At 36.8% G+C, this 25,803-nt stretch overlaps 1 protein-coding gene across 4 annotated transcripts in view; it reads right to left on the bottom strand.

Moving 5' to 3' along the window:
• Positions 1-383: 383 nt before the first annotated feature.
• Positions 384-25,803, bottom strand: part of DENND1B (DENN domain containing 1B) — a 152,442-nt gene continuing 127,022 nt past the window's right edge. For all 4 annotated transcript variants that reach the window (XM_077785491.1, XM_021547477.3, XM_077785492.1 and 1 more), the window contains 6 exons: positions 25,276-25,344; positions 23,075-23,131; positions 22,170-22,280; positions 10,150-10,229; positions 8,865-9,078; positions 384-7,656 (listed from right to left, as the gene is read on the bottom strand). In XM_077785491.1, the coding sequence (XP_077641617.1) occupies positions 7,105-7,656; positions 8,865-9,078; positions 10,150-10,229; positions 22,170-22,280; positions 23,075-23,131; positions 25,276-25,344 (1,083 nt within the window). In that variant the 3' untranslated portion in view covers positions 384-7,104. The remainder of the gene's footprint in view (positions 7,657-8,864; positions 9,079-10,149; positions 10,230-22,169; positions 22,281-23,074; positions 23,132-25,275; positions 25,345-25,803) is intronic.

Raw genomic sequence — 25,803 nt, 5'->3', positions numbered from 1 at the left:
CTTTCTTGCTTGTTTCTCCTTAATATGTTGCTTTCTTAACCTATGAAAAAAGATAATATACATACTTTTTTGGCAGTAATTTGAAGATCTAGAGCCCAAGAAAAGCTGTTTAACAAAAAGGAATGATTAGCTAAGGTTTTTAAAAGATCCAAAATACCACTAGAATTTCAAAAGACATCAATATTTAACGTTTGCACTTATCAATTTATTAGTGCATTTAAGGAAACACATTCTGCTTTCTCTATATTTGAGAAAATGAAATGTTCATTCAATGGAGAAGAACTTTCAAAATAATACAGGGTCACTTCAATCTTTATGCCCGATAAGCATGAAAATGCAGCTCAGATCAACCCATCAAACAAGAACCCACATCACCCAAGAAATTTGGATATTATTAAATTTTATTTTATAGTACAGTGTTGGGCACTTTATGGTCACGTGGAATTTACCAAAAACTTCTACTGATGCCACAAACTTTGGAAGGAAAAGAAAAAACAAACCACACCACACATCACAGCTCACTTAATACATCTAGACAGTGCACTACTAACAGTAGTCTAAGATCAGAATTAACAGTTCTCAAGATGACTTTGAACAATAATCCAGAAGGTGCAAAAGCATGGAGTAAATTTGGCGCTAGTTTTGTAAAAAGGTCAGTAACTAACTAAATTTTTAAAACTGTAAGAACAGTGCTGGTTGTTTGGTGTGTGAGTTTTTTTAATTTCAAAATTATAAATAAAATCTCAATGTATCCTGTACTTTATGCCTCTCTTTTAAGGATTAAAGGCTCACAATAAGGGACATTATTTGGAATGGTTTTCAAGGGTCACAAAAAAAAATTATAAAAAAAATAATTTAGAAGCATCAAGATACATGATGTTGCTTTGTTCCATGTCGAGGCATTTCTCATCATATCTGGCACAGATTTAAAATTAACAAACACAAACTGACAGTTTGCCAAACATCTAAGCATTTTAAATTGCTCTTCCTCCTCAAAAATCATAAAGTAACAGATGTGATGCACTTGTGTGCAGGCTGCACCAAGATTAGCTCTTCCACAGTGCTTTATTGCCTCATTCAAGTATATTAATTTAAAGAAGGTCTCAAGGAAAAATCAAAGGTTAAAAGAAAATGTACATCAATATACAAAAATTAATTTACAAAAACTTAAAAGGATACTGGCAACATTAGTAGATGTTTTAAGTAATGACTTATGATAATTATGGATGTCACAAACTAAATTCTTGTGGTCATTGCTATGAACTCTCACCTCATTGTTGGTCCTGAAAAGCAGTGCTTAACACCTCAGCTTTTTACCCATGATTAACAAATGATCAAAGCATAAACTAAATATCATAAGTTCCAATAGTTATCCTTCAATTTAACCAGGTTTTACTTTTAAGAGTTACCTGGAACTACTGGTATGTGAACACTGTCTTAGGCCTTATTATTTCTACAGAATGTGACATCCATAATCACCCAGTCACTAGAAATATACATTTGCCTCATTCAAATAGATTTCTTCATGTTTTTATCATACAACCATATTTCAAAGTTACATGTAATTTTACACATTTCTAAAAAATACAATTTCATGGATCTGCTTCAAAGCAGATGTGCAAATTACTTTGAAACAAGGGGTAATATTGCACAAAATTCACTGAAGATTTGAAAGTCAACATATTTCCCCCTTCCAAACAAGTTGCTCCCATATTTTAAACAGAAAGAATGTTAATTTACACAGAATCATAAGAAATGTCAACATACTTGAACTCAACTTATTTTCCAAATGCTAATACTGTTACTGGATTCTAAATACAAGTGTTGTTAGTATTGAGCTAAGTAATAGTACAGTTTAATTGAGTACCCTTTACTACAGTACACCTTGGAGTAACATCCAGCTGTGTTACCTGCTTCGTGCCCCAACCCAGCAGAGGACAGCAATGGCCCTGCCAGCTACATGGGTTGTGGATGTCCCTCTAGACTGAAGTGGCTGTGGACTCACCAGGAAACTCTACAAGAATAACTGAAGCAGCTTTCAGAAAGACCTGTCAAGTACTTTCAACTGGCCACTGACTGAAACTGTGGAACAGATATTGCAAAATGGATACAGGGAGGTTTTGCACAAACAAACCATATCATCCCTTTCCATTCCTTTATTTTCAACACCCTGAGGAACATGAATTCTAGGCCAGCTGTGGTCCATGCTCCTGAGGTGAAGATGAGGACACGTTCTGGTAAGCTCAGATTCTGCTAACAAGCAAACAACACCCGGCAGAGACAGACATGCCTAATAGCAGCAACAAGTTACTGAAGACAAGTCACACCACCATTCATACTGGTTTTGCTGGTGCAATTATTTCTACATTCATTCTTCGAAGATTTACTGCAATACCAGGAGAACAGACAGCCTTCATCATCCTGAGCTTTGCAATACCAAAGCTGTTTAAGTTTATTAACCAAATTTGTTTCTTTTTTGTTTATTATTGAAATGTCAGGCTGTTGGGAATACACTGGCTAGAGTCTCACAGCACCTGGACTAGAAGCTGGTGTCAAGGGAGGAGATGCTAACTCCTTGGAAATAAAGCTCCTCTGGAGCTCTCCCTGAGGAGTCAGGGAGGTCCATGGTTAGGGGTTCTTCCTGCAGGACAGGGTACAGTCAGGATTACACAGGGGGCTTTTGCAAAAGGGTCTCATGCTGGCACTTGATTATTGCATGAAATGTTTCTTTGATTACTTACATGCATAGAGAAGGTATTTTAGATCCTTCTAGCAATTTTATTAGACAGCTGCACCAACAAAACATTGCTCTGTAGAATTGAGTATCATTGACTGTAGGTGGATAAGAAGCTGTTTTAAACACCTGGGTTAACTGTTCTTTTGCTTAGACTTTACATGGGTTACAAGAACACAAGGTTATAAACTAGCTCATCCTAAAACCTGAGAAGACATCTAAACCAGAATTTTAAGGTCTAAAACACTCTTCTAATAGACTGGGTGGGATTTTCAGAAGCACTCAGCACTTGTCTAAAACTCTGCCTGAAGTCTGTGTTACAATGCCTGAGAGGGGACTTCAGCCAGTGTTGAGAGTTTCTGATGATCCCACCCCAACAGCAGCAGCACCACTGAAATGCTAAATGACAAGGAAGGGTTCAGTCAACAACTTCTATGACAACTTCTAAAACTACGTTTTTTCTTCAGAACAAGTCTATTTTTCAGAACTACATGATGTCCAAAAATGTGAGATGGAAGAGCAAACCACTGCCTATTCTACACAGACTGCCCTCTGCATGCATAGAGGGTGGGTAGGGATCACCTCTGCATCCACAGCCTTTCCCTGGTACCTGCAGTCTTCCTCATTACACCTACACATGAATGGGAAGGCTTTGACTGGGACAACATATTTATTATCCATTCTTCATATCCCACAGGGAGATAACTCCACAGGCAATATTACTTTTGCCTACATGACTGATTACTATCTCTCCTGTGGACTTCCAGGCTCTGCTTCACCACATTGCACTGGAACAACCCAGGAATCCCTTTGTCCTTCCACTGCCCTTATTTTTTTCCTCCCAAACCAAATACGGCCCATTTTAGGCAGACATCTATGCAAAATAAACTCAAAAATATTCATTTCAAGTCCTGGTTTGACTTTCTACATTGGAAATTTGTTCCTATGTGTAAGTAACAGACCACAAAGCCTAATCAAATAACCTGTTACCTCCCTTAAACAGGAGAAATGAGAAGATTTTTGAGATCCTGAAGAAAAGAGATGCCTCTGAAGAAGACCACAGGAGCTCTGACTGAGCAGAATTCAGAGTTCTCACCAGTAGCTGGTGATCAATGTTGATGATTTTGAAAGACATTAGAAGGACTTCCACAACTAAAAAGCATACAGGTATAAAACTTGTGAAGTACTGGACCTGGAAAATTTATCTTAATATAGAACCCACTGTGGTACTAAAAATACTGCATATGTAGCCAATAAACAGTTTCATATTATCACAAGGACAGAGAACAAGAGTGTTGAACCAGAAATATCAGTTTGGACTCTTATCTATTTGGTAACTGGCAATTCTATTCAAATAAGGCACAAATATTAGCCTTTTTAAAAGATCACTGATAGTAAGTGGAAAAGATTCTGTACATTACAGAGTAAAAAAATGTACCTACAGTTAAAATCAACACACATATAAGACCAAGCTATTTCTGAACCCATACAAGGTTCAAAATCAAAAAAGACATACTATTTAATGATTGTAAACAAACTATGAGCTTTGTAAGGAAACAATGCAGCATAAGCACAGAAACATTTTGACTGAAATTAAAATAATTCTAAGTTGAATGTTACCATGTTTTAATTAATATTACTTCTTTTCAGCCTGCATTTTCACTCCATGAAGTAGTGAATTATTATTACAATGCCTCAATTTTGAAAGATTCCACTATCAAACTTTCAATTTTATGATTCTTATAAAAACTTAAGAATACTAGCAATCTCACATGGCTTCCATATTTATTCCACAAAGCTGAGATTGGAACAACCTATGTGATCATTTGTTCAATATCTAACCCTCATGTAAAGCCAGTAAGATTTATGCCTGTACTAAACAGTAATTTTTGAAAACAATTTTCTGGCAGCATTCCTGGACTTAGGTTTTTGATGGTTTTGAAAGTAATAATGGCCATAATTTCTGTGGGTTTTTTTCTATTTTCCTCCTTAAAACATTGATACTGTTAACTTCAATAAATGAAGGAAAAAAACAACTTAGATTGAACCATGCATAGAAACATCATGTGAAAGGAAAAGTTGAACCTTGAAATTCTCATCACAAAATGCAAGGAGATGAATGAGAAGGAGTGAGAAGTGCTACAAGAACAAAAACCTGTGTATTGCCCATTGCAGCACTATGCTTGGGCAATGTTTAGTACCAGCAAAGGAGAAGAAAGCCCTCAAGACATTAATGCCAGCTTTAAACAAGGAACCATCAGGTTGCTCTGGAGCTTTGTCATCTGAACAAAGAGCCACTTGGCCTGATCCCCTTGGAAAGCTGAGAGTCAAGATTTTTATTATTTTTATAATACTTTCAATTTCTAATAGTGCAAAATATTTTGCCAAGTAACATTTTTTGTTATTACAAAAGTTCACAATGTATCATGTTGTTGCACAAGAGGAAACCAAAGGATTAACAAGTAATCTGGAGCACAGACTTCTGGATGTACAGCTGCTAACTCTGGAACACTGAGATTCTCCAGCAATGCAGATGACCTCCAAAATGCTCATGCTTGATCAGACACAGATATTTCTGCATGATTTAGACTTTTACTATGTTTTAGCTTTGTTGCACTGATTAAAAAATTAATCCTGGAGGCTCACCCTCAGTGGCAAGTAGTGGCCCAGCCCTTCTCATTCTGGAACAAGATGAAATTTTGCACTAACTCCAGGTCTCACTCTACTGAGCCTCTCTGGTGAGATTCCAAAGAGTGCCTCTGCCATGACATGGAGCAATTCCCTTAGGCCAGCTGCCCTGTAAGAAAGCAGCCAAAAAAGCCCTTTCCATTTGTGTCAGCTAGAATGAAAATGAATTTATAAATCTCAGCAAGGTAATCAATATGAAACTCTGCTACAAACTGCTATTAAGGTACTAAAGCACAATCTGATCCAAATACCAACCCCAGGAACGTGCTCACTCAGGCCTAGGCTGAGACTAACAGAAATCATTCATGACAAAGAGGGAAAGAAAAAAAGTTTTGTAACTAAGAAGAGCAGCAGAACATTCTTCTCAGACAGAGTTCCTTTTATACCCATGTGGTATTTCTACCAACTTTACCACAAATATCCCTCAAAGCTGACAGTTCCAATCTGCTGAAACTGATTAACTGTTTCTTCTGTCCTAAGCTGTTGGGGAGACAAGGTATGTATGGTGAGGTGGAAAAAGAAAAGATGAAGAAAATTTTAAAAATTAAAGAGCTGCTCCATAGAGCATCAAAAATGTTCAGACTTTAAATATCCAATATTAGTCAGGAACACTGCCAGAAGGAGGAAAAATGCTTGTTCTAAATACATCAAGACCATTTATTTTCCTTCACTAAATCTATAAAGAAGATCTTGGTTGTCCAACTTGGCTAAAATGAGAGTTGGATATATGCAGTCTCAAACTGAATCTATAAATTTAGCTTTCTAGTGTTACAAATCAGGCACAAATTAGTTTTCCAACTATTAAAATGCAGAAAATAAAAAATAATAGAAATCTATCAATTCCACTTACACTTTCCTTTCTGAGAATTTTTAGGTGAGATAGTCTACCTAGGGAAACTGATAATGTGTCTTTAAAGTGTCTTAGTTGTAAACAGAAGTTAATAAATGTCACATTATATTCATCACTTCATGTACTTTAATAGAAGAGAGAAAACTACGTGCTACCTTTTTGAAATCTGGAAGACAGAGCCACAGTTTTAGTTTGGAGTAAGTTCCAAGTTATAGTCAAAAGAAATTCCTTAATCTATAAAAAGTCTTCTTTCCTCCCCCTGCCTTTGCTGAAACAAATTCCTGCCATGGAAAATCATTATTGCTGTTTTGTAGATTTGCATTCATCTTCTAAGACAGTTAAACCCTTTCTCAAAAGATTAAGGCAATTATTATTCATTACAAATATTAACATTTGTACATTTCAGAGAAATCAGATTGCTTGGTTCATTTCATGCTAATGGGATTAACACAGTACCTTCAAAACCTGGCTACCTTTAGGTGACACCCTTGCTGCTCAGAGGAAGCAAATGCTAGGAAGCACCATACACTTGCTGTATTTTCAACACAGAGAACTAACTAGTACCTGATTTGAGAGTGCATTCATACATTTACTTCCATTTTGTGGACCTAACTACAGCTAACAATTGAACTGAGTAAACGTAGAAGCAAATGTCCAGTGGCAGAAAATGCATACTCAACTGAAGAGAACTATTTTTATAACTGAAGATCTCTTATTCCTTTTCTTCTTTTTTTTTTTTTTTTGGTTATAATCTTATATGCAGTTACATGGAGTCCTGAGTAGTCTCCCTTTAACATCTGATGGGAGTCAAGTTTCTCTTTTCATACTTTTCTTACGTTTTATTTCCACTGCTACTGCTGGATAACCTATCCTTTGAAATATTTAAACCATAGTGAAAAGCAGAATTCAGTTTACATAATGACACCACTTCTTGAAGAAGTCCACCTTCTTCTGGAGTTTCATCTCCTTCCTTCCCACTTTTCTCCCAAGGGACCAGGATGGATGGCTGTTGAGCAAGACCTGCTGGGAGCTGATCTTCTGAGGTATTGCTTAGTGTTTCATTAGGCTTTGCATACTGACAGGAAGAAAAGCCTGCTTTGAAACTTTCTAGTGAAGTAAACTGGGCACTTGGTCGTACTGGAGACAGGGATGTCAAACTAGTGATGTCCATCTTGTCAGTAGTAAAGGTTTTGCCACTCTTTTCTTCTTCCATCCTTGAGAGAGACTCTCTCTGGCCACCAGAAGAAACTTGCTTCCTTGGCGACGGGGGGAGCTGCTTCCCATGGAGAACACTGTCATCCTGGCCAAGGTTCCACTCTGTCTGGTCATTGGCACTGCTGCAGAGCAGGGTAAGGTTGCTCTCACTAGGTGCATTTGACTTGTTCTGAAAAAAAAAACCCCATGTGTTCATAGTTAATGTCACAAGAAACATCTCTACACTGGTATTTTTGAAACACAAGTACTAGAAGGGATTTTGTATGTTCCTAAATCATGGATTCCCTTTGGGGCTCAGTGTTACAAAACAACTATCCCAGACACAATGCAAGGCCAAGTGTTTTTACATGTCCTCACAGAACACTGCCTCAGTCTAAGGACTGCCTCTGGTAGCACAAAGAGGAAGGATTTCCGTCTTCTCTGTCCATTCAGTCTTGGCACTAGCAGTTTTGACAGTGAACAAAGACACAGTTTTCTCATTTGCACCCATAAAATGAGAGGGAGGGGAACTAAAACTAAAACCAGATGGCATTTCCTCTTTGCTTCAGTAATTAATTATACCAATTTTCAATATTAAAGTTTTTTGGTCAAACAAAACTGGGCATTTTATTAATCTAACCCCTGTGTGACCCTCATAATATAAAATTTTACAAGCTTTATAAATATTTGCATCAGTATTTGCTGCTCCAGTAACAAATCTTCTACTATAGGATCCTTTTCAGCAAAAGTAAGTATTGGACAGCTGACATGTGCTGGAATTCAAAAACACTAAGTTTTTTGGCTAATACCACAGCAGTGACTTGGTGAAAGTTTTAAAACTTTAGGCAAGCAGCATGTTTACACTAAAGGACCAGTGCAACTCTACCTAAAATAGGAACAAGGAGCCCTCTTAGAAAACTCTGGAGTACTATTCTAGCAGTGTTTCAGGTGCAATTACCACCTGGATTCCATGACTTAAATCAAGAAGGAAATATCATCGTATCACTGTGACTAGTCTAAGTCTACAAGGTGAAAAATGCTTTTTAAACCACATTAAAAAATCCGAAACCAGCTCAAGGCATATCAGATTTAACAGAAAAAACCAAAATAAACTATTTGATTAAGTAAATTATTATACTGTTCGCAGTTCTCTATGTGGTTACTGCTTTAAGGGAAGAACACTGTTCTGAGATGACTTAGTAACCTGGACAATTTCTTGGCTGGTAAAAAACCATCATGCAGTGTCCAGCATGAGTGTACTGTTTTACAGCCCTAGGAAGACACATCAGGAATTCTAAAGACTGTGCTGCTGTGTCTGAGCTGTTGTTCATTCCACAAGTGCAGGATTCCACTCTAAATGGACTTGGGCTGGTTTTGAAATGAAAGCAGAAGACTAACCGCAGTCTTGTAATCAATGTCATCCATCGATCTGAAGAAATCCAGGCTCTTTGCTCCTGAGAGTTTTCCTTGATCTGAACTGTGTGTGCTCAGCGTGTCCAGAATCTCTCCAAGCAAGTCCATTTCTCCTTGATGCTGAGTTATTCCAGTTTCACCGGAACCATCACTATCATAAAAGTAAGCAGAAGCTTCTTCACTGTCTTCTGATGATAACCTGAAAACAAAACTTTTCCATCAGATAGGAACATAAAAGTCATTTATTATAGCCACTTCTGAAAGGACATAGGAGAATGCATTTCAAGAGCTTTGAATGGGACCATAAACCTGGAATATCTTTCTACTCAAGAATTTTCCTGAACACAAATATATTGTGTCAACGGAGATGCAGTTACCATTAGCTGCCTCCTGGCATAGCCAAACATCTTGTTCTAAGTGGCAAGACTGCAACTGCAACCATCACATGGGCAGATGTACTGAAGTACTGGCTATCTGCATGGACAACCGGTGCTTTTGTCTCTTATTTCCTCTCTTGTTCATTGCAACACCCTTACCTCAGACCCCCATTCTACCTCTTTTCTACCTCTATCAATAGTAATTTTCTAAAAAATGGTCTTTTTCTACCTCTGTCTATCAATATTGCTAAAAAGGCGGTTTTCCATGGCTCATTGTTTTCATTATATCCCTTTTAACACTTAGTAGCTTTGTCTTCCCTACTATATCACAGACTAAGCTGCTTGACTTTGCTTTCAATGTCCTTTCTGGTTTATATGCAGATATTCATTATCAAAAATTGACTCCTCAGTTCAGAAAATGCCTCAATGCAGCTTAAGCCTCAACATACCTTAAGCCTCAACTTACACTTTCCCTTTAGTTCTCATACAGGAAGACCTCAATATAAAACGTCCAAGACATTATTTGTCTTTCAGAACCTTCAAAAATTGTCCCATTGTCATGGCTACAACACAAGCCTTAAAGAGTAGATTAGCTGAGGTCACTGCCCACCATGCTGGCGAATATTCTGGTGTTTATGTAGTCTTTATATCTGGAGGTTGTGAAGACTGAGGATTATGTCAAGCTATTCTGGACACTATAAATAATGAAAATATTTAATAGCCTCTCCCTCTTTTAAAACAGATTTAAATTCTAAACTACTTGACATCATCTAGATCAAGAATTGAGCTAGCAGCCTGAATATTGAAAAATTTGTCACTTGAACTCCACTTTGCTGAGTAACAAATTACCCTCTCTCCTATACATACATAACCCATCCAAACAGGCTTCTTACTTGCTTGTTCTCTCAATTTCATCATCATCATCTTCATCCAAGGCAAAATCCTGGTTACTGAGGCGCTGGTTGAAACGAGTCTGGAGGAAGGAAAATTAACATTATAATTTTGTTTATTTTTTCTATTTCAGCATTACTTATTTGGAGACCAGCTGCCACTTTACTCATTAGGGCTTCTGAGCACTTCATGAGACAAACCCCATATTGATCAAGGCCTGCAAAGATTGCTCCAAGTCCTGAAGGATCACCAATTAAAGAGAACCATTTCTCTTCATGGCCTATGGAGGGCCTCCTTATTTATGCAAAGCCTGGTGTGCCTTATTATTTATGCAAAGCATTGATTAGCAGAAGCCTGGATATTAAAGGAAAAGCACTGAAGTCTACCAGCTACCCTTTCTTGAAAGCGCATTACAAAAAGTATCATGGTTTAGTGCTTTTTGGTAGAAATATTTGCCAAGCTTTGGTTCATGTGGTCTATTGGGCATGAAGAAAGTCACTTGACTTTTGAAGTAGAAAATACAAAGGAAGTTGGGAGTCTCTTTATAAAGCTAAGTTTAGGTTATGGTGTTGCACAGGACTACAGAGTAAATAATACCCAGATCATGAACTTTGCACTAAGAATGCCTTTGTCCAGGATAATTTACTGTGGATTACAATTAATTACAACCCAGGGCACACTCAGAGTACCCCAAGAAGACTTTGCATGGAGGAGCTGATGTACTGGAAATTCACACATTTCTGTACTTACCTATTACATCACATTATTATTCAGCAAACAAATATAGGCAAAAGAATGCCACAATAATTGGAAAAAAGTCTCTAACCTGACCAAAACATTTAAATCAGGAATTTTATTCACTTGTACTTTGTACATGACTGTCTTCAGGACCGTGCAGTTCTTATACTTGTTTTGTATCAAAAACTTTTTGTATAAGAAGTTTAACTATACTGGCAATCAATGCACTGAAGATGCTGTGAACCCTGGATAGCCACTAATAATTTAAAGACATGTGGATGGAATTTGTAGAGAAGGAAAAAAGTATAAGCTAACTTTGAGGAAAATTATATGCAAGTAAGAAGTGCTACTGCCCACATGTCATCATGCAGTTCACCAAATGCCTAAACCTGCAACCAGCCCCTGATGGGGAAGAAATATGGCCTTCATTTCAGACTACAAGGAGCTTGAAAATCTTGTACTGTGAGGATTTCAGTATGCTACCTATTATAGACAGGTATATACAAATACTGGGATACTCTCTGTAACTCCCCACCCTCCCCATTATTTACAGGAATGTCTCGGTATTCACTCTTTAGAGACTGAGATATTTTTTCTTGTTCAACAAGAGAGAATTTAATTAAAGCAGCAAGTTTTGATAACACTTTCCACAGTTCTTTGCCCTCAAAAAGGAAACATATGGTTCTTTATGTGTTAAACCAAGTTAATAGTTGATGGAAAATTAGAGAATTATTAGAGTATTACAACCCATCAAACAACTTTAAGATTCATTTTGAGAAAAAGGTATAGGATGGAATATAGAGAAACAAACTATTTCCAAGTTTTTCATATTTTTGTGAGTTCATTGTGTCATTTTCACCATTGTTGCAATCAATCATTCTCCTGCTTGTAAGGGAAGTGAATCACTCTGTTAAGTGATACTGGTGACTGGTTATCTTACTGATCCCTGTCACAAGCACAGTCACTGGTTTTGGTTTAAAAGTTGCAGCTTTAAGTATTTATCTTCACTGGGAAAATGAATCTGATAACACTGGAAATTAAGCACTTCCCCAAGAAAATTCTGACATGACGTTCACTGTAATTCAAGCTCTAACCTGGAATTGGCTCCTGGAGGGCAAAATCCTTTCTGCCTCTCATTTTCTTTAAATGTGCATCAAAATTAGATGTTTCCATCACATTTACTCCTACTAACACAAATGTGAGACTTTGCAGGGACAAAGATTCTTTAAAATGTTGAGAAGTTGCAGAAAACAAAATGGAAACTGACACTTGTTCATCTGTAGAGGAATTAACTCTGCCAATTGATTCTGCAAGATAATGCTTGCTGATTTGTTGAAATAATAAATAATATTTCAAAGAGGACAGATATCAAGCTTCAAGGAAAAAAAAGGGGAAAAAAGAAAGAAAAGTTGAGTCTTTGAGAAACAGGAGCTGAAAAAAATAAGTAGAATCAGCAAACACCACAGGCATTGCAGTGGCCTCTCAGAACATCTATGAACAGTAATATGCAAGTGTGTTAGTGAAAGCACAATCATATAAAAGGAATGTAACAGACAAGTTGATAAACCTAAAACCTGCCTCCAAAACAACAACTCCTAGCTCCTGATGGTCAAACTCTTTGAAAAAACATTTTTGTTACCAATTTAAATGATGAGGGATATATTATAAAATTATATAGGGAGACTTTCAACAACTAAACCAAATAAAATGGGATTTACATACAAAGAAAAAGATATGGGGGAGGGAAGGAAAGGAAAGTATCTGGCTGTAAATAACAACCTTCTCCAGCATTTACAGCTCTGTGAGCTAACCACAGAGACAACAAGCAACACATGTTTTTGAATAGGTGACTTTCCTTTAGGAGCTGTAATAAAAACGACTGCAAGGGAGGGGTATGTCCAGACTACTTTGCAACGAAAGAAAAAGAAAGAAAGAAACCCTTAATAAATTTCAAAAGGAGAGTCATAAAACTTTTTCAATGCTCCACTAGGCAAAGTGACAGAGTATGTGCACCTGCAAAAGCTGTCAGAGTCATTTAAGAAGTCCGTCCATTACTGACGTACCCTGCTGTTTGCAGTTATTTAAGCTTTTAATTTCTGTCTTTTCTGCATTTTGAAGTGTGTAACCTTTTTTATACCCCTTTATGAAAAAAGGACAGACTTCTGCTTCCTTCCTGATTAGCATTCTAATAACAACCAGACCATTTTAATTTATTACCACAAGAAATGATATGGCAACAGTCCTTTCTTGTTGCACCAGGACTTTATAAAGTCTTAATAGACTGCTGTCATGTTTATTTCTATAAAATAAAAAGACAAACTTCTTTAAAGAACTTGGTTGTTTTGTTTCTTCCAAACAGTTATGCTTAGATATTAAATCTCTTACTTAATATATTTACTTTATATCATAACAAGAACTGGGATTCAACTTTTGCTGTTTCAAATTTCTCTCTTCCTGCACATGGCATCTCTCATCTCGCTTGGAATGTAAGAGCTGAGCACACTTAAACACAAGCTCGTGTTCTCCACAAGCTGGTGTGAGGCTATATATCCTTTTTGTATTCACCATACCCATCCTCTCTGGTTGCTGCCCTGCTTCAAAATCTACTTCTGCAAGTAGTCTGCAGCCTATACAGACCTGAAACAATACTGATCACTGAAGTAAGGAAAAGGAGATGACAGTACAAAACACAACAGAACCAAATAAAGGCAGAGTCAGTCCTTAAACTGCTCTCTTCTACTTGCTCGTAGCCTCAAAAAATGTAGTACTTTGGAATAAAAATGCCAAATCCCATGAATGCTAAAGCATTTAAATGTAAGATGGTTATATTCTTGATTGGGCATTAAAGTCAATCTTTGAAATGTCAGCTTTTTATATAATGCTAGACCTTTCAGATGTCCAGCTTTTGGTAATGAGTGTGTATTGATTGATACTAAGGCAGGGAGCTTAACAAGGCTGCTGCTATTAATTACACTCAAAGTGGAAAACAAATAATCTTTTGATAAATGGCAGCACAAATGTAATTTCACATTTACTGGCTACTCAATACATCAACACATCTAAAGTTTCAAAAAAAAGAAAAATATGTACCATGGTTTAAATCTGTGAAGTACTGCTTCCTTTTTCTTAAAAATTTAGAGATTATTCATTCAGCTTGAGAAAAAAAAAAAAAAATACAACCCCACTGTTATTTATGATTGAGTATTTTATTTTACCCATCCTCCTCTCAACCAAATCACAGAAATAAGTATGGCTCCATCCAGTAGGGAAGAAAAAGATCTCTCAATCAGACTTTCCAGTAAAGCACAACTTGTCACCTTCCTTTCCGGTTAAACACTGTGACCTAAAGCCATGACTCACAGGAAGGTACTCCTCATTACATTCCCTGAGAGCTGAGACTGATGAAAGAAAAGGGAAAGCAGAGACAGAAAAGAAGTACAGATTCTAATCAAGAATGTTCTGATATCAGAAAACTGCCCTGGATATACATTAAATAGATACTACCAGAAATATGGGCACAGTGCTTAGAAATGCCAAATACACTTTAATGCCGCAGAGATCTCCAGTGACTATTGTACAGTTATAGGAAACCCTAATACCTATGCTGAGGTAGGATTTATTACAAGTACAGATGACAAATTTGTTGAGATACTTAGTGACAGATAGCACATTACTTTTGTTCTGAATTACTGTGGTGAAAAATGAACAAGCTCTCAGCTCCCTACCATTATGCATGCTAGACTCCTGAACACAGGTATCATTTGAAAATGGTGTAACGCTGCTTTTTCTTTTTCACAATTAATCATGCTTCTGCAAATACATTTTCAAGAATAGTTCTGTTTTGCTCCAGAACGACAAGCCACCTTCCACTTTCCCTGAGGAATCACAGGCCCTTTTTCCTCAGGAAGCCTGAGCCCCCCGAATCAGGCTGAGGCCCCCCCTCCCCAGAGCCGCTTTGCTCCATGGCAGCGAGGCTGCTCTCAGCACAGCCTCCGGTTTGCAGCTGCTGATGCACCGTGGCACCGTGCCATGCACCATTCTAGCTGCAAGGGCTGCACCATCCCAAGGCAGCCCGGCTCCGCTTGAATTGGCAACAAGCAGAAGTGTTAGTCTTCTAAAATAGGACGTGGAGATTTGTGGTGCCATTTGCAACAACCAAAGCCGGCAGCTCATTTTTCTGCGCATGATTTTAAGAATTGGATTCACCAGGCAGAATTTGCAGTTACAAGAATGGAGAAATATATCACTTATTTTCCCTTTTCTGATGGTGATTGATGTCCTAATGTACACTCAATGATTAGATGGAAGGAAAAACGGATGGCTGAGAGGATCACAGTGGACTGAGTAGCAGGAAGATAAGGGAGAATGTGTGTCAGAAAAGAAAAAATATCAGTGTCCAAAGCCACATGAATGTTCACACGAACAAAACTGGAAAAGGGAACATGGATTTCAGGTAACAAGAAAGTCAAGAGATCTGGAATTAATTCAGGTGCACAGTGTGAGACTTTAGTGAACCAGGACAGTTGTAAATCCAGTTTATTTGGCTGAAATGTGCTATTTGATACAATTCCTAAGCAGATAAAAGAGAGACTACTGGTTAAATTGATCTTTTGGGTAAAGTGTGCATCATATCCTTATATCAGCAGAACTGTCTCATGGTACGATCACTGCTGAGACCATGTGTGACTTTCTCAGAGGAAAACCTATCAAAATACCTAAGTTAAAATGTGGATGTGAATGTAAACACAAACACCCTACACCTCCAGACCTCAGCAGCACCAGACCCTTTCCATCAGACCGATGGGCTGAGGAAGATCCTATTTGAGGGAAAGTGCCATAGGAAGCTTGAAAACAGACTAATCATATTTGCAAGGAAAATAAGACTGTGCCTTGGAAACACTGACTCCAAGCACATTTCTACACTGTCTAGTGATTCCAAACAGAAGAATTACCAAGGAGGAGTCCCTCTTCCTGTTTGACACCACTAGGAGTCTTCTGCTCAACAAATAAGGTCTTTCTCTGCAAGGTGCTGTGGAATTTGGCTGGCACTTAGAGTTGGATGATACTTATTTCAGATATTTTAGGGCCCAAATTAGACAATTAGAAGCAAGACAGAGGCATTATCAGGATTCAACTGAGATTCTAGATGGGCTGAGCTGCTTTTCAGTCTTGCCCCTCTCTCCATTTACTGAGAAAGAGCCTAAGGCAGCACTGCTGCTAACCGCAGCATTTCAGCAGTATCTAAAATTAGACAGGTTGAATCTGGACTCTCACATTCAGAGCTGCTGAGATCCCTGCAGGAAAGGATTTGCCATTTTCTTCTATTTCTCCCTCCTTTTACTTTTTCATTAATTGAACTTTTTTTTTTTTGTCATTCTTAGGTACAGGAATATAGAGAGGAAGAAGACATTAGGGAACAGAGAGTACTAGAGCTGGAGTTTTAGATGTAAAGTGGTGCTCTTGAAACCTTCAAGCCAGAAGGCAAAAGCAACATGGAAGTCAAGACGCAGGTTCCAGCCATTGTCTGACGGCTCTCCCGGCTCCCTGACTTAGTGGAACAAAACTATGTCTCGTGGAAGACAGAAGATACACAGCATTAGAAAGTAAAAGGTACCACTGCTACATTAAGATGTCAATAAATTCTCCTGATGAAAAAATTAATCTGGTTATTTCAATTAAATACTGGACACAGAAAGGTTCACCCAGTTTGAAGATACTCTGCAAGACAGCATTTTTCTCTGAGATCCTTCAGAGAAAGGAAACAGTGCTAGACATACCAGTATGGTTCATTTGTTTGCAGAAGAAAGACCCTCTGAAATGCTGCATTTCTATTTATTATAAAACTTAAAGGGGAGGGCTACAATCACCAGGAAAAGCATCTGCCAACTTTTTGCTTATAAATGTTTCTTTTGGCAGGATAAATCAGAGGTAGATATGCTGATGACTTTGCCCTGAAAAATCAAGCATCTCACAGAGTAACAAAAAATTCCAGATCCACTTCCTGACCATTACCCCATCTATTTTTTTAAATTAAATTGGAATCATGGTAATTAGTGAAGCGATTTCCCAAGTGATTTTTATAGTAAAGCTCCAAGACAAGCAGCCACAAGGCTGACAGTGGTTTAGGGTTGCAGAACAAGCAGTACAGCTCTGGTGAGGACAGTCACTGCCACTGTTAGTGAGAAGCAGGGACAGGTTTCAGCAATCTTGTAATTATACCTCTACTTGGGAAGTTCTATTCCCTATTCCTGAAAATAGTATCATGCTTGATACCCAAATGCATCTAAACGAGTATTCTGCACAAAATCCACGAACAGTTTCACTGAACACAAATAAAGGAAGTACCCCTTGATTTGTAAGAGGTCTTCGTTGCACCAGGCGAGGCTTGCACAGGCAGAGGATCCCTGTGTGCTCTGCCACTTTGGAAAGGAACAGGAGCCACGAGAGGGCACTCTCGTAATCTGCAATTTGAATTTTGGCTGCCTAGCTTTTTCATTTTTAATTATAAGGAATTCTGTTTTGCAGAATGAAGAGATCTTACTTGACAGAACAAGACAAAAGATTTTTCTCTAAATTAAAGGAAGCTAATGATATCTACAATATTTTCACATTACACCACATTAGCTAAAGAAACAGAGTTTACTGATCAACAAATGTTAACTTCAGAACTTTATTTTACAGAAGCAAAATGTGATTTGCATTAAAAACCAGCTCTTACTGTTTATGACATCTTTCAATTTATAATATTTCAGTCAATGAGGGCAGAAGAAACCTCCAGTGTTATAAGTGGTTGAAAGTCATAGATGTGATCTCAAGCACAATACAGGTAAAATGTGCTTAATCAGATTTATGTTTCTGAAATCATTGTGGGGCTGACTGTAGATATTTTTTCTAAAAGACGTTCAGTCATCTTATACAGAATATGTATATTCAGCACTGCATTATCACAATCTCCTATTTTCCAGGAAAAAGAAAAAAAGTCTTCAGAATAGCCCTCTCTTCAGAATAGCTACTCTCATCACCTTTTTCAGGTTAGGAGGGTAATCAGTTACTAGAAGTCCTTTGTAGCTAATGATTATGTCATTTATTTTACTGGCCATTGTAGGGATATTGATAAATGGGGCACTCCTGAAGGTAAGGTTATTCTGAACACATCTTCCTGCCTGACACTTGCTGTGTTTGTTGAACAGATGCCAAGCACACCTACTGGAAGCTGAATTATACATTGTATAGTCACTAGGACATACTTCAATAAAAGTGAAAAAGCTCCATTTGCAATATGCTTAAGGAAAAAAAAAGAAAGAAAGAGAGAAAAAATACAAAAAAACTCTTTTCTGTTTGAGAACACCAAGAAAAAAGTTTAGTCTAACTTGATTTTTTATTAAAAGTGTTTTAAAAACCTTCTTAGACACTGCACTTGGATTCTGCAAAGTCATGGTGAGTCGTTCACTTGGTATCTTCAATATAGGAACATTTAAAGCAGTGCTGAGACACAGTGATTGGTAAATCCACCCTTAAAATCCGCATGCTTATTTCCATTACACATGGAAAATAGCAGGTGACTAAAGGTATAGCTAGAACATACATTTTATGAGAGACAAGGGGCATTGCTAATTTACTAACTGCAAAGGGAACTGGCAGATCTTATCTGGTATTCTGCTAATCTTCCAGAGTGCTTTATTTGCCATTAAATACATTATGATTTGAGATCCTGACATGGTTCATTTTTAATAAGCTACCTCAACACCTAATATAACACTAAAATTACAAATATCATATTCATGAAATCAAAGAGATCTTCCTGGCATTCAAAGCAGGATCATAATAAATATGCTCTCTTTTTAATTATATATTAACTTGGAACTATTTTACAAACCTCCTACTGCATTTAGGTCCCTGTGTACCCAGAAATCTGCATTACCTGGGAGCATAAAATGGCACAGAATTAAAACACATTATGCAAAAACTGAATGCTCCATAGTCTAAAACATGCCCTGCTGTACCTTGCTCATCAACAGTTAAAGGAACTCGGTGATATCACTCGCAAGATACTGCAAACAAAACCTAAGCAATTGTATGCTTGTGTTAACTTTTATTTCAAAAATTTTAGCAGGTGATTTCTTGTATCTTCTACACTCCTAATTAACGTAAGAGATGAAACATACCCGAGACACATTATTAGCTCTAGGCATGAAACAGTTAACAGCAGTGCACATGCCAAGGTTTTAATAAGGCTTAACAATAAAAAGCTTCAATCCTCCACTTTCACTAGATTTTGTTGTTGTGGTTTTCCCTTGCTTAGGGCAATCCATCTGTTAATGTTGACTTGCAATATAGCTAAGCTCACACATGTCTGAAGAGCCTAGAACAGTGAACCTGAGCAGGAGCAAGCTCGGCTGAGTATTGCAGAGAGGGACCGGCTCGTTTGGGCACAGATAAATTGTGTGCGCACGCACAAACCAGTGCACTCCCCTCAGCCCCATCTTTTAGGAACCACTTTCAAAATGCAAATTATAGGAGGGCAAGCTGAGCACTTCAGTTTGCAATAACACATTTCATTATTTATCTTCTGGTTAGGTTTTGACAGCTATTTTAGATGCTATAATTTTTTTTTAAATTTATTGCTGATTTTTCTTAAGCCTATTGCCAATCTGGAAAAGAAAAAATACAATAAAGGCACTATGACAGCAGTGATAAAGCTTAGTAAATATTCATTGTTAAAAATGGCTCTGCACTGTGACCAGTGCTGGTATTCTCCCTGGGCCAAACTGGCTGTGTTTTCAATAAAACCAGAGAAGTATCCTTTCCCTTGAGCCCTGTTAGGCTGAGGCTGCAGTTGGAACTGTCATCCTCACACAAAAGCAAAGGGGCTGGGTTTTACAAACGCAAAGCCTAATTGGGAGATCTTCATGGCTGTACCCTTGACATTTATTAAAGCCTCATCAACAAAACAGGAAATAACCGTACTAATTAGCAGACCCATATACAAACTCTTGTTTGTTGGGGTAAAAAAAACCTCTTGTTTGTTGGGGTAAAAGTAGATTCACTTCCTATTGTAAAGGAAACATCCTCTCAGACCCCCAAATCCTGTTATGAACAAATTTTTTAAATTATCTTTCTCAGTAAAGCAAACATTTGTCTCTTACGTAACTTTTCAAAGGATGTTTTACAGCAGCTCAGGTAACTCTCAGTATTTAACTGTTTCCAAGAAGTGGAGAAGGAAAAGCTCAATGCATACTTCTGATATAACATAAAATACAACACCAAATTCTTTGTATTTACAATTTTCTAAATGTTTTGGTATGGAAGAGATAGTAATAAATGCAGAGGTGCCTCTATTTTGGAAGCAGGATGACCATTAAAAGCAATTGCTCTCTCTTGTTCATTGTTTACCTATGTTTGGGGTGGGTATTACAGTACACCAATATAACAACTTAATCAGTATCTGGTCCTTCCTTTAAATGTGTATCAAATCGCCTGAACTCCACATTAGCACTAGCCTTATACCGATACAGCCATTACAGAAGATAACTTTAGAGATCTGGGTGAAGAGTTTCATTTGCAGGATGAAGACTACCAGAAAAACAAATCAGACAACAGCACACTGAATTTAACTTCTTTTAAACAGCAGACTCAGTACTAGATCAAATATGGTCTCTCTCATACACATGCATTGCAAATACAAATATATATTCTTATTTGGATGTAAACTTTAAAATCACCACTTATTAATAAAGAATTTATATTATCTTATTGAAACACCAAGACCAAAAGTAAAAACAAGACTAGCAATAGCAGACTTGTTTTTCAGAAGTCCTTTGGTTTGTTTGCTTTTGGGGAGGAGGAAAAAGAGAATTGCAGAGTGAGAGGTGGAGTTCTTGGAGGGCAATCCCCATGTGCCCCTTCCTTCCCACTGGGTTCACGTGACATCTGGGACAGGAGCTGGGGAAAAGACACCTTTGGTTTGGAGCAGGGCAAAATGGTGAGGCTCTCAGTTCCCAGCCTTGTTAATTCACCCCAGACAAACACGTGTGTGTCCGTCTGCATGCACATCCATTAACACACGTGTGTAAGGAGGCATGGAAACAAAGCCAGGCACACGTCTGCACTCCTGATGTCTTTGCAAAGCTAAAGGACAACTGATAGAAACAGCAATGATTAGAGGATATCACATAAAAACACAGAAAAGTTCAATTGTTCTGTCTGAACGAATGCCTTCAAAAGAAATCTTTAATTGTACCAAGGTGAATTATATTCCTTTGTATCCCTAGACTCCTGTACATAACAATAGGCAGCACTACCATATCAGTGAGGCAGAAAGTCTTTGTATTATTTATAACCCTACTAAAAATGACTTAATACTAATGTACAATTTCACCATTATTTAGCAACCATCTGCATCAGTTCTATGTTGTATTTCAGAAACTGTCTATTTACTACTGATAAAAACTAATTCAAAATCAAATTGATTAAATAGACAATCCAGATTTTTATTATTGCAGTACCTACAGCAAAAAATAAATGTTGCTAGATCAGTTGGATTGAATTTATATATTTAATTCTCATATTAGGAAGATACAGGCATTAAAAATCCACATATATTAAAAACATGCAATAATATAATGTAAAAGTGAATATCTATAAATATTAAAAATATGTACATATGCAGGTAAATATTTGCAGGGAAAAAAAGTGTTAGAAAAACTACTTTGTTTATATTTTTGAAATAAAACTGTCAAAATGAATCTGAAAACATTAAAACACTTGCCAAAGTTGAGACACTACACCTGTTACTTCAAATCTAGACTAGAAAGGATTGGAGAACAAAAGCCAATACATTTGCACTGCATGAACTAGCTGACATTAACAAAATAATAAATCACAACTATCTGAGCAAGGTTAAAGGCCATATGACATTTATTAGAAATGCAAAATTAATATGCCTTAAAATAAATGAGATAGCTTAATACATATCTATGAATAAACCAGAATGTATTTTTGTGAGAAGCCTTTCTCAAAAATAGTATTTAAGAATTAAATCTCAAATCCATACTTAGAGATCTCCTGTTCTTTCCCCTCTCAACAGGGATGAAACACAAATAGCATTTTTTTTCTCCACACAAGCAGTGTAGCAGCATTCCTATAAACACAGCCTTTTAATCACACTATCCAAACACAGACAGGAAAATCATCTTGTAAACAGATTCACAGACACACTACTGTAAGCAGCAAAAATTTTTCCCTACATGTATGTGAATGCAAACAAAAGTTTCAGGTGTCTTACCTGTGCCAGTCTTCGTTTTTCTGAGCTTGTTCTTTTGTCATAATGCGATGTGTAGACGGGAACAGTCTGTACTGCACCAGCACTACACGTTCCATACTCTTCCTCACTCTCCTATGCAACAAAACAGATTTAAATTCCTTTATTTATAATCATTATCTGCAAACATATCTTCCATATTATGCATGCAGAATGCATTTAAAATTATCTTGCCACAATCTATTACTGTCATGAAAATACCATCTGTAGTAAGAAAATAAAATTTAACTTTTCAAAATGCTGGATTACCAACATAGTCATTTAGAAGTTGAATTGTTTAAATGATTTTGAAATTTTTCTTAAAATAGCATAATAGGTATCCAAAAAATGATCCTTTCTCTGTACAGAAAAATCGTACATGCGAGCAAAATTTCAAATGGGAAAAGCAGCTGCAAAATGCCTAAACCATCTACTCCGATAGTTTATGAAGTTGCTTTTGCAAAATGAAACTATTCATTCATCTTTAAACACTGCTATTGTTCATGTATCTTATGGAACTAAAACTGGACAACTGCACCTCCTGAATTACAGAGCAAGACTCTCCCTTCTCAAATTCTCAGCTTGAAGCAAAGGCTTTGATTGTGATATCAAAGCAATCAACTTTATGAAAACATACATCCTCTTAATGTATCTTTGAAGACCTTTGTTGTTCTACGATAAAATATGCAAACAATAAAGAGATTATTCAGTGGATGCATAGAATGACAGATAGTTGCCAGAGGGCTCGTTATGAAAAATGTATTGTTGAACAAAGGGCTAAGCATATTTCAAAAGTCATTAAAAACACAAATCTCATGTGATTTGTAAAGTATAAGCTTCAAACTGATTCAAGAAGCAGTGTAAAAAACTAAATAAAGTGTACTACATACCTTGTGTTTTAACTTACTCTTCACTTCTTTTATTCCTTGCCTTGCCTGGTTTTTTGCCTGGAGAAATAAAAGGACTTAAATTGCCCTGCAAGACACTGGCTGTAGTCACAGAACATGCCTTATGATGCCATACTTATTCTGCCTTTTTTTAAACACCTGGTGATATAGAAAAGGGCAATAATCTTTATCACAAATTTCAAACACACACTGCCACTGTATTTTTTTATATTCACGCTTCCCCCACACATTTGAGGATTTTTTTTTCAGTACATCTATGCCAGTGCTGTCAAAACATACATACTCAAAAATTCTCCATTATTACTAGGAACAGACTAAGAATGGTCATATACATAATTCCTTTATTTGAAATGCTCCTTTCAATTTGAAAGGGTATTTTAGCAATAAAGCATGTTGAAAAATGTTAAGATTTTTAAGATGACTGCTACAGTGTTCCAGTCTGGCAACTTGCAGGGCAACATCAACCTTAAGAGAAATGAAGTGATTTCATATGCAGATGGAGATTTTGCCCAGTGTTGCTGAACAGCACAGTGCTGCTATTTAGGGGAGAATTCTGTATGCATTAAAACAGGCAGACAAGAATCATTGTTGCATAGAAAACAGCCAAGAATCTTCTTCCATACAGAAAGGAATTATCAATATGGAATACCATGTTGTTAGGCTAAGAAAATGAGAGAGAGAGAAGAGGAGAGAAGGAAGCAAATTAAAAATGGGGGTATAACACCCAAAAACCCTAACAGATAAAAAGTTGTCTTTCCTACTCAAATATGGAAAAAACAAGAAAAGTTTTCACGGTTGTATTGAAAATGAGAAATTTAAAACACATTCAGGGGCATAAATATATAAAAGCCACAAGTTTTTCTGTGGTTTTTAGTACATGGAAATTCAGAAAAAAAAATTTCTGGAATCGAGCGGTCATAGAGTCTTTTTGATCCTTAAATCATACATCCATAAGCTCAGTAAGAGCACAATGGGGTGCCATGTACCAGATGCTAACCTGAAAGCCACTTTAAACTTCCCAGATCCTGCTCACAGCATTTGGATGAATTTTGGAGTGCTTTGTTCTAACTCTGAGGGATGGTACCAATGACATTACTCAAAGCTCCCAATCAGTTATGTGGTAATTAGGAAATGCATATTTCAGTCCTCTGGTAGAAGGCTCCATAAAGGACAATAATGTAAGAAATTAAATGGGGTAGAAATATGGATACCATATACAAAAAGATCCTCAGAAGTTTACTGTAGTTTCCTGGCATATACAGAAGTTCACTTTGAAGAACCTTTACTATCAAGGGCATAATTATCAAAATTGAAGGCTGAGACACAGTCTAAGATAGTGCAAATGAAGAAGAATAATTTGCAGATGAACCATTTCTTAAATTATAAATGAGTCCATAAATATGAAGTATATTTAATTTATTTACCTGTTTCTTTCCACAACTTCTGTGTTTTTCAAGTGATATAAAATTAAAAATTCTGTTTGAAAACTTTACTTAAAATACTCTAGTACACACTGATTTACTGATTTATTCAGGCCTATTTATAATGCATCCAGCTAGAGAAACATTTGGAAAACCAAAAAGGAAGCCAAAAATCATTTCCTATGTATTATGAAAGCAACTTTTAAAACACTTCTCAGTTCTTTTTTTATTGCTGTTTTACCATACTGCATAATACAGTATAATCTCACATGTGTCATGGGGTAGGCAGTCTTTGAAAAACAAGATCTTTTAAGACGAGAAGCATAAGCATTAAACCCAGTTAAACATGAGTATTCCACCATCATTTTTAAAAAGGAGCAGATGATTTGCTGCACACATTACTGATGCTTTACTACATCTCAAAAGTGCAGCACTTACTGCCAAAGTGAAATTACAGCTGTGTATCAAATACTTAAATGATATTCAAATAAGCTTCTAGCGTGTATGAGAACTGAAAGAAAACCAGCTCACTGATGCTTTGATAAAGTCTATTTTTATGTCCAAGCTATCTAGAAGGCTCTGAATCAACTCTAAATCCTAGTGCTATATGAGAAAACAGACGAAGCTCAACACTTTCTACAGGCTGAAGTACTTTTTTGCAATTTATTTATAAAATGCTTAGGTATTTCAGCATTCAGGGAGAATGAGAGGTTGCCAGAAATAGCAGTATTTTTATGTATTATTTGAAATAGATGATCTTACAAATTTATATGCTGTTTTCACAGCCGGTGTTGCTTTGGTCATTGCTGTGTTGATCAGTGCACTGCCTTTCTGAAATACACAAAAAATGTATTTTAGTAACATTTTAACACAAAGCAAACCTTAAGACAACAGCAAGGAAAAATAAACAGTGTTCTGTGAAGAAGTTACAACCTTCCTTTGAAATGGGTAGGAGGAAGCACAGCTGTGTTTCCTCCCCAGCCTGCTGTCTGCAGCTACACAAGGGTTACAGTACGTCATTCCACAGCTGACACATTTATCAAGGCACTCCAACAGAATGATGGATTTTCAGTCTTCATTCACTGTTACCATTTCAAAATCAATGCAGAAGTTAGGCTATTTTTCATGTGTTCCTATCATATTTATTATGCAACTAAAAAAAATTTGACCTGACAGGAAGAACTATCTCATTTAATCAAACAAGAATTCTCTTAATCTAAAATAATATATTTTATTAATGCTGCAGAATATAAAGGTTATACCAAGGGTCTTCTGCTAGTCAAATTGCAC

The sequence above is a fragment of the Lonchura striata genome, chromosome 9 (assembly GCF_046129695.1).
Source record: "Lonchura striata isolate bLonStr1 chromosome 9, bLonStr1.mat, whole genome shotgun sequence".
Taxonomy (NCBI): Eukaryota; Metazoa; Chordata; class Aves; order Passeriformes; family Estrildidae; genus Lonchura; species Lonchura striata.
Note: the sequence above shows the minus strand (reverse complement) of the source record. Positions and strands in the feature narration are given on the sequence as shown.